The sequence below is a fragment of the Dendrobates tinctorius genome, unplaced genomic scaffold, assembly GCF_039654945.1.
Source record: "Dendrobates tinctorius isolate UK_male_01 unplaced genomic scaffold, ASM3965494v1 ptg000138l, whole genome shotgun sequence".
In the NCBI taxonomy this organism is placed as follows: Eukaryota; Metazoa; Chordata; class Amphibia; order Anura; family Dendrobatidae; genus Dendrobates; species Dendrobates tinctorius.
In genome coordinates this window covers 12,004,398-12,022,555 of record NW_027361806.1, presented here as the reverse complement: position 1 = coordinate 12,022,555, position 18,158 = coordinate 12,004,398, and the positions used below count along the sequence as shown (strand labels likewise).

Genomic DNA, 18,158 nt, shown 5'->3' with positions numbered 1-18,158 from the left:
ACCTTCAGGCATTAAAAGGTGATATCCATTTTTGAAGACTTTTTTTTTGTCCGAAATATATGCTTTTAAAAAACATGTTTGCAATTGGCTTCCAGAAAAATTTGTATCGTTTGGCTTTTACAGGGTATTTTTGTTCCCTGCACATTACATTTTGATGTGGTCTGTGGTCATAAATCAGATGAGAGGAGCTGAGCAAAAGAGACAAACCCCCCTGTCAGACCATGCTCACCTATGGAGTGTCAGTTAACTCATTTCAATAGACTTTGCAATACAGAGGCTATAGAATGCAAATGGTGCAAAATAGTTAATGAAATCCAATAATGTAAATGATTTTAGCCCAAAATACATGCATTTAAGTAAAAACATGTAAAAATGGCTAAACATTTCTGATATTACAGCGTCCCTCCATAAATGCAAGCTATGGTAGCATCCAAACTTTTGATCTACTACAATGTTAGTACTTGCCAAAATCTATACGTCAGAGTAGAATGAAAGGCAGATCACAAATCTATCGTTCTCAATGACTGCCTTATATTTAGTAGTCAGTACCCAGGGCTGTTTTAAAGTTCAGCTGCCCCATATAGGAATATATAAAAAGTGACAACCACTTTTGCAAATTAGTAATCTGCTCATTGCAGTTGTCACTTCCCTTCTCCCACTGCTCCTCTCCTTAGCATTTCCGAGCAGGGGCCAGCAAATGCCTAAAAGAAGCTCTTCCTAGAAGTCAGTGCTCCACCATGAGGCTGATGAAAAGGACATTCAGAATAATTTTCTACATTATTATCAGAAAGTAAAATAAGCAATGAAAGCGTACCTGGTGAGATCTCCGGTTGCTTTCCAGGATAAATAATCTGGAAGATCAAAGAAGTGTCCGGCCTTAGTCCAGCATTCCTGACCTAAATTCTTGGAATATAGAACAAAATAGACATAACATCTCTGCGCAGTAGTCACTCATTTCCCTTCCCCCACTCCTCATCGGTTATTCCTGGGCCACACTGCACCCAGGAAAAGTCCCTCCTACAGAAGAGCCTATAAAATGTGTGCTACACCCTTAGACCTGATGACAAGGACATTCAGAAAGGGGCATTGGTGAAAATTACATTGAGAATGGAACTTCCCTTTAAAATTGATTGACCATCATTTATTTTATTTTATTGTTATTTTCCTACCATTCTTCCACATATACAGGATTTTGTTTTTCTTAATATTTTGTCTGATATAAAGTTCCAAATCACCTGCATATCCATACTGGTGAAAGATAAAATCTTGGCTCCCAGCAGTCACCACTAGATGGAGCTCACTGAATGCTGATTATACATGAATAATTGAATGATATCACAGTATACAGTGAGCTCCCCATAGTGGTGACTGCAAATAGCCAGGATTTTGTATTGTACCTTGAAATCTATGCAGGAGATTTGGAACTATGTATCAGAAAAAACAGAGCTCTCTGATCAATATAATAATACATTATGTTGACAAAAGAATTGAGACACATGTATTAATCACTGAATTCCAGCTCCTCATTCAGTCCCATTGCCCTCTGGTGTATTACATTAAGCCCCAGTGTATAACATTCAACCCCTTTTCCCCTGGTGTACAACATCCGAGTCCATTTTCCCCCCAGTGAACAACATTTGGCTCCCCACCATGTCATAAGCCGTGACAGAACGGATGGTGGTAAAGAACTCCTTAATACCAGCGCGGTCCTGTAATGGGAGCCACCGGGGTAACAAGTCCGTCCATGACATTTCTTCCTCCTAAATCTTCCCCATTACCTGTGAGTGATATTATTGAGAAGTGGATGGAACAACAGCAACTTAGCCACAAAGTGGAGACCCTGTAGCGTTACAGAGTTGGGTCACCGAGTGCTGAGAAGCAGAGGGCAGAAAAGTCACCAATGCTCTGTCGACCCCATAACTGCAGAGTCCAGACCTCCTATGGTATCAGCATAAAAACTGCGACCCCGCCGAGAGCTTCATGGCCAAGCAGCTGAATGCAGCCATACATCACCAAGCACAATGCCGAGTGTCGGATGGAGTGGTGTAAAGCCGCCACCACTGGACTCTGGAGGAGACGTGTTCTGGGCAGGGAACGATTACACTTCTTTATGTGCGTCTGATGAACGAGTCTGTGTTTGGTGATTACAGGAGGACGTTACCCCCTGATTGCATTGTGTCCCCTGTACAGATGGTGGAGGAGGACAATAATATGGGCTTCTTATCAGGGTTTGGCCTCAGTCCCTCAGCTCCAGTGATTGGAAATCTTAATACCTCAGCACAATACATTGTGGACAATTGTAGCTTCAGCTTTGTGGGAACAGCTTGGTGAGGACCCTTCTCTGTCCCCATGACTGTGCCCAGTGCACAAAGTCCATAAAGTCATGGAGGAGTTGAACATGAGCGGCCACAGACTGTGAACTTGACCCTTTTCCTCAACCATCAGAGCCTAGACCTAAATTGGGTGGTATAAATCCCCTTTAAATAATGCAGTTATGAGGAGTCATGAGCAGTTTTAGGACTGATGTAGGTGGAGAGCAGCAATTAGCAGATGTTCAGTTTTCTGCAGAAGGAGGCCAGGCAGCTGTCATGTCCTCCGGAGGATGATGGAGTGAGTGACCGGCAGTCATGTCTCTATATAGGCCTGTGAGATAACATGACATTATCCGCCTGCTTCTCCTCTGTGTCCATGTGTTTCTGCAGGAGCCGTTATATGTTCCTACATTACACAGGGGAAGATTGTGATAATGGACCTTGCAGAGTCCGATAGATAATGGGTTGCAGCCAACATACTAATTGTAAGGTTTGTGTGTTCCCCTGCCAGGCCGAGCTATCGCTTATGTGGGGGTTTCCAGCTGGAGCGCAGCAGACGAGGTAGAACTTCAGCCTTTCACAGATTTTAGTTCGCCACAAAGCGTATCATATGACTGCTGAAAATGGATCTGAATGATATTATCATAAAACTGAAATATTTCTCCTATGTCGGCTCAGGAAGCTGTAAAATTAATAGCGTATGTGGGAATTAATCCACGAGTATCCCGCAGTGCCCCCGCCATCGAAAACCACCAACTGGAAGTCCTTGAATTGGAAAAACTGGATGACAAAAATGGCTCCACGGAAACCTCCATAAGGGCGGTCACCCAGCTTTATAGTTATTTCTATTTTATTTTACTCCATTTTTTTCTTCTTTTAATTTTTGTTTTCATTCTTGACGTACAACACCAGTTTCATTATCCGGTCATTAACATCCAATGTTTGGAGGTTGCAATCATTGTTTTGTTTTTTTTCTTTGTTGGCAGTGGCATGACTTAAATCTGGTGGGCTGCAATGCAAGAGCTCCAATGGCGCCCCCAATTATTGCAGGATTTATTAGTAATTGTCTTTTCAAAATGTGCCAAAAAGACTTTCTGGGCCCCTGCTAGGCTCCGGGGCCCGGGTGCGACTCCAATCCCTTCACCTATTATAGTTACGCCCCCTGTTGGTTAGTTACTATAAACCTGGTTGAAAATATTATTACACTGCGTCACGGAGTCCTGCATTATAAAGCATGGCTTAGAAAAGTGGATCATTTTTAGATACCGCAACAAAACTTTGCCGCTTTCTCCCATTGCTATGGGCCATCAGAGTTTTAAATAATGAAAGAGGCCCTTTGTGTTTCAGCTCCTCCACATTGTCTTTGTTGCCCGTAGCAACCAATCACAGCACAGTTTTCGTTTCCTAAGAGCTGTTTAAAAAATGAAAGCTGCACTGTGATTGGTTGCTATGGGTAACCTAAACAGTTTCATGTATTAAAAATGAGGCCTACATCTGTAGGCGAAAATGTACTCTCAGAAGCTTCCCATTTGTAATGGAAAGAGATGTCGGCCCTATACAATCTAGCACCATCCTAACTAAAGGCCATATGAAATATCTGTCATGAAATCTCTTGGTTTTTGATTAAACATGGCCTTTAAGTCTGATTTGGGGCCTAGTACTGCGTGCTACTACATATCATGACGTTGTATAGCACTGATGTAATAGGCTTATTCCCAATATCTCGCCAAACAGCCGATCATCTACGAGGGCCACTAAATCACCATTGCTGGCAGCACATCTTCCCAAATATACAAGAGATGTGCTGCCGATAAGATGCATGCTGTAAGGGGACAGAATGATCATATTAATGATCCTATGGCGGCATGAATCTGTGTGTATGAGCGGACATTTAACCCATTCCCATCATCCATTGTTTATATATGGGTATAGTTGCCACATGTCCATGATTTCCCGGTATATCCGGGCGAATAGGGGTGAGGTAGAGATGTAAACGCCACCCACCCAAAAATGGCTATTTTGGTGTGGACTGGGAAGTTATCGAGAGGAATGGCGCATTCCTGGGAGAGGGGGCTTACACAGCCCAAGAAATCTTGGCAACTCTCATATGTAATGGGATGTCTGATGTGTAGCTCTGGAGTGAAATTAGGAGCGACCCCCCTCAGTGTTATACTGATGCCTGTGGGTTTTTTTTTTTGGTCGTCACACTTAACCCCCCCAAAAAGTAATAAATGGCAATCAAAAAGTTGTATGTGTCCTAAAATGTTACTAACAAACATGGCTCCATCGATGGAAAAATAAAATAAACTTATGAGTTTGAGATAAAGGTGCCAAAAATTAAAATGAAAAAAAAAAAAAACAAACTTCAGAGTTTTAAAAAGCAGGGAAAACAGAAAAAAAACCCTCCAATCCGGTACCTTCATAATCGTATCAAGATTACCATGTCATTTTTAGCGAACAATGAATCAATAGAATAAACTGCATTTTTTTCTCACCACTTCACCTCATTTTTTTTCTCGTTTTCCAGTACAAGTTAATGGTGTAAATAAAAAGTACAACTCGTCCCGCTAATAATAAATCTTCATGCCGTTTCGTTGAAGGAAAAAGTTATTAAAAATAAAAAAATTAAGCGTCTTTGAAGAAAGGGAGAAAAAAAATGTAAATGAAAATTTGCCCTGACATGAAGGGGTTAAACGAGCATCGATTGACTTGTTATAGGCAGAGATCTGCACATACTGTATAAACACATTTTTTTTTAGTTTTACCCCTCTTTTGACAGATTTGTAAGAGACAATCAATCAACGTTGACCGTCTTCTCTGCTGGAAATAATCACCAAGTGGACTATCAGAGGCCAAAAATGTGTCCAGTGTAAAACACCACTAAGAAAAATAGCAAAAATACACAGGAAGGATATTCATAAGCAGCAGTAATATAAAGCAGTCCAGCGGCGGCACATAATCTATGAGTCTTATTCACCACGCGTTTTTTTGGGACATAAATCTTCCCCACTTTCAGGCAGAAGGCTGCAAGGAGGCGATTTATTCTGGCTAAGTAATGGAGAGAGCAAATGGACTTACAGAATTGATATCCACCTCTCCAGAAAATGTACCCTCTTCAACTAATGTTAATTACACCCCATTAACGAGAGGCTGCCGAGTGCGTCTTGAAGTTTTTATTCCTCACGACCTCAGCCTGTCTACACCTTATTGCCACGCATTTCGTTGTGTTTTTAAGGAGACAATGTCCTGTGCTTGAAGCCAATGCCACTTATTTTACATTTGGCTTTCATTAAGATGACAGTCGAGGAGATCAAACGTGAAACAGCGGCCAAAAACAGGAAAAAAAAAACAAAAAAATGTTGGTCTGAAAACAAAACAAAAAAAAGTTTTGCTTTTGGCTAACTTTTTGGAATGAAGACCACAACAAGGATGTACCATATTTGAAATGTATAAAAAAAACTGTCGGCCGAAGAAGAATTTCTCTTTTTTTCCCTACTTTTTGTAGTAAATTTACATTTTTCTTTTAATTAATGTTTGAATATGGTTTTTACCAGTGAACTATTTTGGAACTGAAAGTATTTGGTATTTTTTTTCTTACTTTTTTAGGTGATTTCTATAAGGATACCTAGGTGCCTATCCTTAGTGTAGGCTATCAATCAATATATGATCGTTCGGGGCCCCAACCTCTGTAACCTTAACCGTTAGTAGAAAGCAAATGTTATGAAACTTTTTTTTTTTAAAGGCAGAAAAGCTCAATTCCACCAATACGCAATTAGTGTGTATTCCCAGAAGACCCCTTTAAAAAAAAAAAGTGTTCTCCCAACTTAGCAAAGTATAACCTGGTAATATGATAAACTTGCTAATCTTTGGGTGACTGTCCTTGTGGGGTGCACTCATGTAGTGCTAGACAGCCCGCCTTATCTAATAGCATGGGCGCCATTAATAGGCTGTAAGCCAGACACTGTGGAGCACATGTACCTACATAAGCCTCACTTGTGTGCATTTTTTTTTAACTAGGCAGCCACCCCCTTCATGAATTGGTAGGTTTGTTCCAGGCTGCTTCCATCAGTATTTTGCACCTGTGCTGCCCCCCCACCTTTATCATGGGGGTCTGCTGCATCTTGCTAGTGCATTTGTAATCCGACTTGGTGTTGGTAAGACTGTTTCTTTTTCTGTTATGTTTTTTGAATTTATGTTCTCTAGTGAGTCGTTTATGATTTCATTATTCAGCTATGGCCATCAGTCCCATAGGCAATGAATGGAGTGACGGCACACATGCACATCCACTTGTTCATTGTAAGGAAGCCTCATTCTCAAGATCAGTGGGAACCCCAAGGAAATAGCAAAGTATCACCTATCCAATGAATAGTTAACACCCTGCTGTGTTCGGAACAGCACTTCAAAGCTCTTTGGCCTAGATATGTTCCTCAGGGGTGGAGCAATGATAAAATTCTCCTCCCCATGCAATCACACACAACCTATAGTTACTATCTGTAGATACTGAAACTAGAATACATTCAGTGTAAGAATATAAATAGAAGCCAGCCTAAGAAACTTACTTCCTTCAGCCAGAGAAGCTTTGGTGGCTGCATCTCAACAGACATCACACCTCCAACATAATGCAAGACACCATGTTTGGTTCTATTGATCCGTTCTACTTGACTTCCTGCCCGATGATCCATCCACATGATCACATTCCGATTATGGTCACCTTAGTAAAACAGTAAGTTCAGGTTATGAAACTAATTATAAGAACAATGTAATGCATTAATAAGATATTAGCACAGTGGGTATGTGGTTAGCACTGTATGGTGGCTCAGTGGTTAGCACTGAGGTCCTGGATTCAAATCCCACCCACAACAACATCTGCAATGAGAATATATGTTCTCTCCGTGTTTGTATGGGTTTCCTCCCACACTCCAAGACATACAGATAGGAGATGTAGATTATGAGCCCCAATGGGGACAGTGATGATAATGTCTGTAAAGTGCTGTGGAATTAATGGCGCTATGCAAGTATAGTAAATAAAGAATAGGATATAAATAGACTGCACAGACAGTAGTTACACAAGTAGCACTGACTGCTATATAAATTACGGTAGATTTATTCCAACATTTTTTTGCTCTACATTAACCCCCCAACCCCTATCTGGGAAGAACATAGCACTGCTCATCCTGATCCCACTTGTTCATGAAAAGAATAAAAGAATTATAGCGAAGACTAACACTTGAACAGGTATAGTCTGTGAATAGAAAGGTGACATAGTCCTTCTGTTTTTCTTTGAATTATGTAGTGAACGGTACCTCCTGAATACTCATTCTGTCATTCTGTACCTTCAAGTTTGTTGGATGTGATAGGACCACCATTTTTCTGCTTGGTGCCCATTCTATCATGTATTAGAAATGTATGGTACATGCTATGGATATGACAAGGATATTGTTTTCCAATATGTCACTAAAGGAGACACAAATAATATCCATCACCTATCCACAAGATACATGATAAATATATGATCGCTGGGGGACCGATCTCTAGGATTCCTTTGATTTTGAGAATGGGAGTCCAAATGCCTTTTGCAAATGAAGCTGTAGTCTGCATGTGCGGCCACTATTCCTACAGACAGTAAGAGAAGCAGTGGTCCCATGCAGTGTGCCCATAATAGCTTCATTCTGGCACGGGAAATTTGGTGTCCCCATTTTCATGACTTGCGGGATCCTAGCGCTGGGACCTCTCCAGCAATCATGCACTTGACACCTCTCATAGATAATATAGTCAGGTCCTAGTAGGATTATTTCATACAAAGTGATTTGTTCAACATTTAACACAAAGTATAGAAAATGGGTGTAGAGAAATGTCATATGTAGCACAACCACTTTGAAATGTAACTCTAAATATAATTGTAGCTGCCTCCCTTGCAAGAAGGGTCATCCATGCGTAATCCGTTTTTTTTTTTACAGCAGCATTCATTAATCATTTACAGTTTCTTATGCTACAGAATTGCAATGTATCCATAAAAGTCAGATGCCGTACTGTTGCTCCGTATAGCATTCGATTTTTCTTCTCACACCCATAAACTAGAAATGGCGAGGAGTCTCATCTGATTTAAGGAGGAAAATCGCACATGCTGCAATTTGTTTCACACGCCAATGTGGCCAGTGAAAAATCATTCATCTGCACAGCCCCATTGAATAACGCTGGTCCGAGTGAGATCCTGATTAAACAAATAGCACTCAGACCGAAAACTCAGTGGTGTGCACGAGTCCTAAGGCTATGTGCACACATAGTTTTTTGGGTGTGCGGATTTTGTAGAGAAAACCGCAGGTAAATCCGCAGGACAAAAGTCCTGCGGTTTATCTGCGGTTTTGCCCTGCGGTTTTACACCTCATAATGGACGAGGTGTAAAACTGCAGCGTTTCTGCACCAAACAATTGACATGCTGCGGATTGTAAAGCGCGCGGAAAAACCGCAACATGTGCACAGCTTTTTTTTATTTCCATAGGAAATAAAGGTACTGTACAACGCAGCAGAATCCGCACTGTGTGCACACACCCTAATGGTGATAATTAGAGGGACAGGTAAAAGAGTAAGGTACAGCTGCCGCCTCATTAGCGGATTACCTCCAGCCGGTGCAGTTATAGACTTTGTTCACCTTTACAACCATTCACTTTATTGCTCCCGTGCAGAAAAGCAGCTTTGTAAATAGTCTTCATTAAATACTACTATTTTGTATCTAAGACTCAAGTCTCCAAAGTAACAGACAACAAACAATCCCTCAGTAGTGATTCTGCAGTCATACTCTCTCATCTGACTCCTACTTCTGCCTACTTTTGTTACATTAGTAGGAAGTCGTGGAAAGACAGACGGAAGTATGTCTGCAGGATCAGACTACACATTGAAATGTTTGTTGTCTGTTGCTATGGAGACATATAAATTTGCACAGTAGCTGTAGACACAAAACGGTGTGAAATTTTTTTTTTATCGAAGACTACTGGCAAAGTATCTTTTGTTCAGTTTAGATAGAGTGCAGCAATAAAAAGAATGATTGTTCTCATCCTGCATAAAAACTCCACAGATTAGGTGGTGGGTGGAAAGTCCAGGTAATGAAGCTGCTTCCAGTGACCCCCCAATCAGTACAGTCTGTGCACAGAACGGACAAGACGTCAATTTATCACTATGATATATAGAGATGTTCAGGGCATTTAGATAGACCTGAAACAACACTTCATTCTTCAAGATGCTTCAACACCTCCGTGCATATCTGAAGACAACACAGACGCCTAGACAGGGCCAGATGTTCAGGGCGAGGAGATCATCTTACCAGTAACTGTAATGACTTTTAATTGCGCTCTCACAAATACATATTTCCATGTAATACGATATTACGAGTTATTGTTAGACTCCGGCAGGAAAGCGATACTTAGGATTAGTGTAAATAAAGTTTAATTAAAGTATAATAAAGAGTTTTGAAACTTTCTACCAGTCTTTGCATTTCAAGTCGTCACCAATTTCAAGCTCTCCAATTGCTGTAAGCGATTTACAACATTTTTTTTCTGCAAACTTTGTGCAGAATTGACATCTCCCATAGCTGAGGGTTTGGTACAATGGTATACAGTCTTTACAAATTGTCAGCACAAATATCACTTTAGTCTTTTATCGTTTGCTTCAGTGCAGTGTGATACCATGGATTACCAGCATCCAGGGCCCCCCTAACCCAGTAATAATGTCAACTTAATGCCCCCTTAATACAAAAAATGCCCCTGGGTGCCCCTTTACACGCTATTTCCCCTTAGAGCTATCTTTAGAAAATGTTAATGCCCCATCAGTTCCCCATTAAAAAAGTAATAATGCTCCCTGAGTGCCCTATCTAGAGTAAATAATGCCACCTTTGTGCAAGCCCATGCAAAAAAATAAAGATAAAACGCACATAATCCAAGCGACTCCTCTTCCGCCAACACACACAGTGCGAGCTGGCGCGTGCGGCACAGAGCAGGGACATCACTGAAACATTTGCACTAGGACTTTGACATCTTGAAATTTAGTGCCTGACTAATATATGGGGGGTACTTTGGTTTTGTCTCCAACTTACTATTTATGATAAGGCTGAGATGCAATACCAGGCACAACCATCAATATGAGTGGCGCTGTTACCAGTGGAAATGCAGGATTTTATGTTCATCCCAGAGTCATGAAAATTTCAGATAATACTGGATTAAAATTAATAATGCTGAAATTACTTTTAGGGTGTTTAGGGTGTGTGCACACGTTGCGGATTCGTCTGCAGATACGCAGCGGACTTGGCCCTGTGGATCCGCAGCAGATTCAATATATTCAATGTAAAATAAAAAACGCTGTGCACATGCTGCGTATTTTTCCGCGCAGATTTGCTGCGGTTTTGAATCCGCAGTACCTCAATTCTTTGTGCGGAATCCACAGCGTTTTTATACCTGCTCCATTATAGAAATCCGCACAAAGTCTGCAGAAAATCCGCAGGAAAGCTGCACTAAATCCATTTTACCTGCGAATTTAGCAAAATCTGCGTGGAAAAATCCGCAGCAGAATCTGCAACGTGTGCACATACCGTTTAGGAGTTCTATGCCGGACTATAGAAATGTTCTATTATGGCTTTATGTTACCTTCTGCATTGACTGCTAATGGTTGGAACTGCTTATCCAGAACCACAAGGGAGCAGGTGGCATCAAATCCAAGGCCACGGATCCGACCGCTTCCTACCGACTGGGCAACTTTCTGCAACGCAACAACCAAGTGAATGTCTTTTTAATATTATTATAGCAAGACCTCCGTTATTATGTTCTGTTATATAGTGTCAGGATGATCTACCGGCTACATTTCTCATATTTCATGACTTATCATTCTCTTTCTGTAGTTACGTCCCAGGCTGCAAATATATGTATTTCCCCAAATAAGAGGAGAAGTTAGCTACTTCCTCCAAAACAATGTAACCAATAAAGTATACTTCCCAGTATTCCAAACTACAGGAAAAGCCGGAGCTTGCTGGGAGATGTAGTCCTGCAACAGCTACAGTGTATATCTCATTTTCTACATTTTATTTTAGACTCTCTTCAATCTCTAGAGTAGAAAAAGTCTATCTTGTTAAGGAAAAGATATCCACTGTTCGGCTGTATCGCCAGTCCTGACCAGTGCATGCCCCTATAATATGTGACATATGTAACATTGGCCTCCTGTCCTGTCTATATGGCTTAATCCTGGGCTCCTGCTGTATACACGGCTTAATCCTGGGCTCCCGGCACAACTCATTAATGATTGAACACAGTGATCGATGCAGCGAACAGAGAGCTGACCGGTCTACCGCCGACACCATGAATAATTCAACAGCTGGATTTCCTAAAAGGAGCAGAGACCTTTATCATAAATATTCTACACCGAAAAGGGTTAATTGTGCATTACCGTTTGTAAATATTTATATATTTAGAATGTAACATTTATTTATAATAATATAAAGTGGAGATTCTATAAACAGGTCGCTCGTCTTTTAACACAATATTTAAAAAGAATAAACAAAAATCCCAAAAGATACACGTTATAAAATAGAACTATGACAAGACCAGACATCATTATACTTATTATTAGCCATTATTATGACCCCTCCATAACTGCAGCCCCCTAGTGGCTAAAAGAACAATTGCACACAGAATATAAAAACTACCAAAGATCAAGTACTTGAGATGCCAAAAATTGCAGGCCCACAAGCAGCATTGTTTAAAGAGGGGGGAGTATAAAATTACAAACACATGGTTGCTTTCTTCCCAAAACTGGGCCACACTTACCAACCGGTTGTATTTGGTATTGCAGCTACTTCAATAGAGCTGAGCTGTAATACCAAACATAACCTGTAGGTGCGGTGCTGTTGTGTTTATGTCTTTTTTTTTTTTTTTTTTTTTTTAAGAAACAACCATTTTTTAAAAATCCTATAGTAATCTTTCACATCATGCAGTCATTTTATATTTTAAAGCATAGTCCAGCGGTGCTCATCCTGACCTTCCTGATTCATAAACAGAAGACTGACACCTGCATAAGGTAAATAAGTCATCTTTGCAAAGTTGGTTGACAAATTCTAGAAGTTTTTGTAAGGACCAAATTGGAAATTGCAAATTGACGAATATATCAAAAGACTGCACGCAGGCCCAGACATGTTGGGTATGAAGCCCATGAATGGAGTGTGGTTGTCACGATGTTGAAGTGCAGGATTCCAGTATAACCAGCAGGAACCAGCTAGGAAAACATTTCTATCATCAAGGAGGCCATTTTGGCTGACTGCTAGAAAACAATTACACTAATGAGGCCAATTATCTTGTTAAGTCCCATCAAACCCATCTTACTTAGTGACAAGACCTCTATATTATCCCAGGCCTTCCCATAAGTTCAAAGTGATACCCCCTCTAGTTTACTGCAGTTTCTCAGAGGAAGTTGGACATTAATGGGGTCAGAGGGGAGAAGAGGTCAAATGGTGAGGTTGATGCACAGAGAACTTGACAGGTCGCTTTAAATATGAAAATGTCTAAAATTCCCTAAATAAGGAAAACTACAGGTTTCTGGAAATACACCAAGGTGGATCAGTTTATAAAAGCCTTGTTCCAGGGGTGTAACTGTATGGGGTGCAGAGGTAGGCTAAGGCCATCATGACCATCAGCAGGTCACCTGGTCACCCAGGAGCTCCTCTCCTTCCCTTTATCTGCCCCTGGCTTCATTGTCTCTTGCATCTGCCCTTATTAAAGCCATGCTTAGGTGAGACCCTGTCTGTAGCCCATAAGGTTACAAGGCTTTTTAAAAAAAAAAAGAGAAAAATTGCAAATTGTCTCTCCTGCATAAGGGATAAAGTTACTTCCAACTATTGGAGGTAGCTAACTTTTAAGTGCATGTCTGAGCCATAGGAGAAACTTAGGGTGATTTCACATTGCATCCCGGCACCCTTTTGTTGACCCCATTGCGGCTTATGTCCGACTTCCCTGCAAAACGGGATTTGGAGATATGCGCTGATGGAGCCATAGACTATAATGGTGCTGGCAGCGCGAATATGCGCTCTGACGTGCATAATTTTTGAGTAGTAGACTGTGTCTGAGTGTCCGCCTCCAGTAGACGTACACTCCCAAAAATTATACGCAGCGGAGCGCACGTTCACTCTGCCAGTGCCATTAAAGTCTATGGGGGGGGGGTTTGGACTTAAGCTATGACGGGGCCACATAATAAGTGCCGGCACACAATGTAAAAGCACCCTTAAGACATAACAAGTAAAGTTATGCATTGAGTTAGGGCCCCGTCACACATAGCGACTCACCAGCGATCCCGACAACGATATCAACTTGTCAGGATCACTGGTGAGTCGCTATGTGATCGCTGGTGAGCTGTCACACAGGCAGCTTCACCAGCGATCAGCACCAGCGACGCCAAGCCGGCGCGTCGCTGTGTATGTTAGTTACCAGCGCGCTGATCTCTGATCGTTGCTCTCCCGCATGTCACACGCAGCGATGCGTGCTGGCCAGCGGGAGACCAACGACCCGAAAAAAATCCTGACCTTTCAGGAACGATCAGCGATAACCGGCAGGGGGGCCGGTCGCTGATCGCTGTCACACACAGCGATCTCGCTAGCGAGATCGCTATGTGTGACGGGGGCTTTACAGCCTAGTTACCGCCAATAGATGGCACTAGAGATATAGTTTTCTTCCTTCTGGAGAAGAGCTAATTTGCATATTTTTACTCATGGAGCATTGCCTGAAATACTTTCTACCAGCTGCAATGATAACCAGTATAGCTTTGGAAAGTTCGTTGGTCATATCAGTAAAGCGGGAAGTAGCTAGTTTCTCCTCCATTTTCTTAAATGTTAAAAAAGGGTTGTTTTTTTAATTTTTTTTTTTACACCAGTTATGACGCTGGACCTACCTTGGTAACAGCACAACATGCCGTCCATATGTTATTGGAAGACTGCTCATAGTGGTCCGGCTGAGAGTCCCATATATTCAGAGCTTCTTCCGCTCGGTCAATCACCGTCCCGGACTGGTCCACCAGAGCTGCACGGACGCTGGCTGTTCCCACATCAATGCCAATGTAGTAAGAGGTAACCACTTCTGTATTCTTTTCCTTCTGCATTTTCTATTTGGCTAATAATAGGTCAGATTAGGAAATAATCGGCGGTTATTTGGCAAGAAGTGAATCATCCACAACAGAAAATGACTAATTGAGTTATTATAGAAAGAGGAGACGTTGACTAATGCGAGAAGGGACCTGGCAGCAGCGCTATATGCAAGGTGATATGCATTCAATCAAGTGTTTGCAAAACTGTTTGAGAAGTTTTCACAAAGCTGTATTGCTTTCTTCTCAAAATGTAAAAACTTACATTTTATGGTAATTTATAGAAAAAATGTTTACATTTTAGATTATAAACATAAAATTATTAACAATAAATATACAATGTATGGAGTTGCTTTTCTAAAATTTGGACGCCCCTTTTCCATTGGTTTCCATTCATATAATCTCTCATGTAGAAATAAATCATCTATACTTGCTGAGGATTTCATAACAAAAGGACATTTTTACTAATTAAACTGCCTGTATTAGTGCTAGTATAACAATAATAATAATAACAATAATAATAATAATAATAATAATAATAATGTTTCTTGTTTGTAGACATCCAATGTGCCAGAGAAGTCAAGTTCGGAAGTCGCATATCAATTAGCCTTGGAGTGCATTGAGGGTGTGCCGATGAATGCAGAGTACATGGACACACCCCCAATGCAGTTTCTGGCCAATTTACATGTTTATTCAAAGATTAATATCTCAGCACTGGCACATTGGATTACTACAAGGCAGGGATCATTTTTAGGCCAGAGTCAGTGTATAGTAAGTGTCCTTGCTCTGTGCTCTGATCCTCTTGCATGAGAGATCAGCACAGGTGCGGAGAAGATGGAGAACTAATTTCTCCATCTCCTCCATTGCCGGCGTCCAGGTTGCACTGTACTCGGGTGACATCCGAGTGCAGTGCGATGTTTCACAAACACCCATAGACTTACACTAGTGCTTGCGATCCGATTCGTGGATGCAATCGAAGCATGCTGCCGTTGTTTTAGCATGCCGAATCTTCATGATAAAAAAAATTATATATAGCAGATTTGAGCTTCCCAATAGTTTAACATTGTGCTGCCTGCAATCCAATTTTTTATTGCTCGTCCGATTACACCGCAGGTGGGAGTGAGCACTCATTGTTGCATTAGCATCTCTACAGACATACCAGTAGTTTCAGTAGTAAATTCATTCTGATAGATTCCCTTTAAGTGCAAATGCATGGGTTACCAAAAGGGGACTGGGCAAAATGATAATTTTATCCGTGACATCTTCCGGAATCCAAATTTCACAGTACAGTTTTCAACCAATTTAATAAGTGCAAATATTTTCAATCTTCAGTCCTATAAATGCCTTAATTCAAATCTATTTTTATTGGAGGTCTACTGTGGTTTATCTTATTTAATGTCAGAGTGGCACTTAGATGCAGTTCACCACAAGCAATTGTTCTTCTGTGCTTTTTGCATTTTTGTGGCTGTCATGTAACTACTGTGTATGGGTACACGGATCACAATTTCCCAAATTGCATTAATTAGAAAAGATCAAAATGGGTCATGTATTCAAGGGCTGTGTTTTACCACTTGCCTGGGGTCAATATCCATGATCCATTTTTGTATACGACCCCATAGCAAAAGGAAATGGCACAAACCAGGACTGGGTGTCCTCGTTCCAATGGCTCCATGATAGCCATATAGTCTGCATCTATGGTATATAGGGGTTAAAGCAGGCAATTAAAACTTTAGGATGTCGTTCCAATATACCAGTGAAATATGGGTTATTCATAGTAATCTTGTCACGGGGGCTTAGTTCAACTAAGGCTGAAATACCCGGGGCCCCTGTGGTGTCCCTTTTACTAGGGGAAACCCTGTCTGACCCTCAACCCAGGGTTTTTGCTGAAGGTGCAAATGCCTGAGCCTCCAACCTTTCCTTATCTCCTGCTCAGCCCTGCACTTAACCCTCCACCCTCCACCCAGTGAGGAGTCACCACCAAAGCTCCCACACAAATAATGACAGACAGGGAGAACTTAAACTGCACTGCGCCGCACACACACAGGAATAAACAGTAATGTGAACAGGGCACAACTAAACACAAATATGGGAAGGAGAAAGGATAACGACGGATCATACGACACCAGATATGAATCTCTCTCTCTTGAACACCTCCACTCCAGACCGGAACCACTTGGTATGAAACACAAGCTATAATCGGCGACGCCCATATGCCAGTATGACTATTTAAAGACCGTGGGCGTGACTAACCTTCCAACCTGGTCTCCAGCAGGATTAACCCCCGAGAGCCTGAAGATCAAACCGGCGCCACTGAGGCTATAGTGGCTGGAGGTGGAACTACCTCTGCCTGCCGGATGCTGTGGTGTGAACAGCGTCCGACATGACAGTACCCCGTCTTCTACGAGGGACCCCAGGGCCCTCAAGACTCATAGGACCCGGCTTGTCCGGATGACGACGGTGAAAAGAACTGACCAGCCGATCCGCATGTATGTCTGAGGCTGGAACCCAAGACCTCTCCTCTGGACCATACCCCCGCCAGTGCACCAAATACTGAAGAGTACGGCGTACTACTCGAGAGTCCACTACCTTGGCGACCTCGAACTCTAACTCGCCATCCACCATGACTGGAGGTGGCATCGGCGTCGTGTCCACCAAGCCTACCACCTTTTTCAATAAAGCCCTGTGAAAAACGTTATGTATTCTGTACACCGCAGGAAGTTCCAACCGATAAGCCACTGGGTTAATGATGGCAGAAATCCTAAAAGGCCCAATAAGCCTTGGACCCAGTTTTAAAGATGGGATTTTGAGTTTTATGTTCTTCGTAGCTAACCACACCCATTCACCCACACACAGGTCCGGACCTGGCACGCGTCTACTGTCAGCCACCCGTTTGTACCTGGCACTCATGCTCAACAAACGCTGTTTCACCCGTCTCCAGACTGACGACAATTGGGCTCCTAGCTGATCCTCCTCCGGGACACCCCCGGAGTCACCCTGACGTAAGGTACAAAACTGAGGATGTTGACCGTACACACAAAAGAATGGAGACTCTCCTGATGACTCTTGGCGGTGATTATTTAATGCGAATTCGGCCAGAGGAAGGAAAGTAGACCACTCCTCCTGGTTGTCGGACACAAAGCATCGTAAATACTGTTCTAGATTTTGGTTCATGTGCTCAGTTTGTCCATTAGACTGTGGATGAAACGCCGATGAATGTGACAACTTGATCCCCAACCTTGAGCAAAAAGCTTTCCAAAACCTCGCCACAAATTGCGTACCCCTATCAGATACTATGTCAGACGGTACTCCGTGGAGTCTGACCACCTCCTTCACAAATACCTGAGCCAACGTCTTAGCATTGGGCAAAGAGGACAACGCCACAAAATGCGCCATCTTTGAAAAACGTCAACCACCACCAGGATGACCGTGTTCCCTGCCGAGGCTGGCAAGTCAGTGATAAAATCCATGGAGATTTCTGTCCATGGCCTATTGGGTACCCCCAGAGGCTGTAGCGTGCCAGCAGGACGGGTTCGGGGTGACTTAGCCCTAGCGCACGTGATGCAAGCTGCCACGTACGAGACCACGTCCTGCCGGATTTTGGGCCTCCAGAAACGACGCGATACCAGCTCTAAGGTGCCCTTCACCCCTGGGTGACCAGCCAGTACCGAATCGTGGTGTTCCTTCAACACCTTAAGCCGAAGATGCAGGGGTACAAATGATTTGTTGGCGGGAAGTCCTGGT

General features: G+C 42.3%; 1 protein-coding gene across 8 annotated transcripts in view; it reads right to left on the bottom strand.

Moving 5' to 3' along the window:
* FGGY (FGGY carbohydrate kinase domain containing) overlaps positions 1–18,158 on the bottom strand; it is a 366,153-nt gene that overhangs the window by 236,582 nt on the left and 111,413 nt on the right. For all 8 annotated transcript variants that reach the window (XM_073544587.1, XM_073544585.1, XM_073544588.1 and 5 more), the window contains 4 exons: positions 14,229–14,446; positions 10,946–11,057; positions 6,872–7,023; positions 815–903 (listed from right to left, as the gene is read on the bottom strand). In XM_073544587.1, the coding sequence (XP_073400688.1) occupies positions 815–903; positions 6,872–7,023; positions 10,946–11,057; positions 14,229–14,435 (560 nt within the window). In that variant the 5' untranslated portion in view covers positions 14,436–14,446. The remainder of the gene's footprint in view (positions 1–814; positions 904–6,871; positions 7,024–10,945; positions 11,058–14,228; positions 14,447–18,158) is intronic.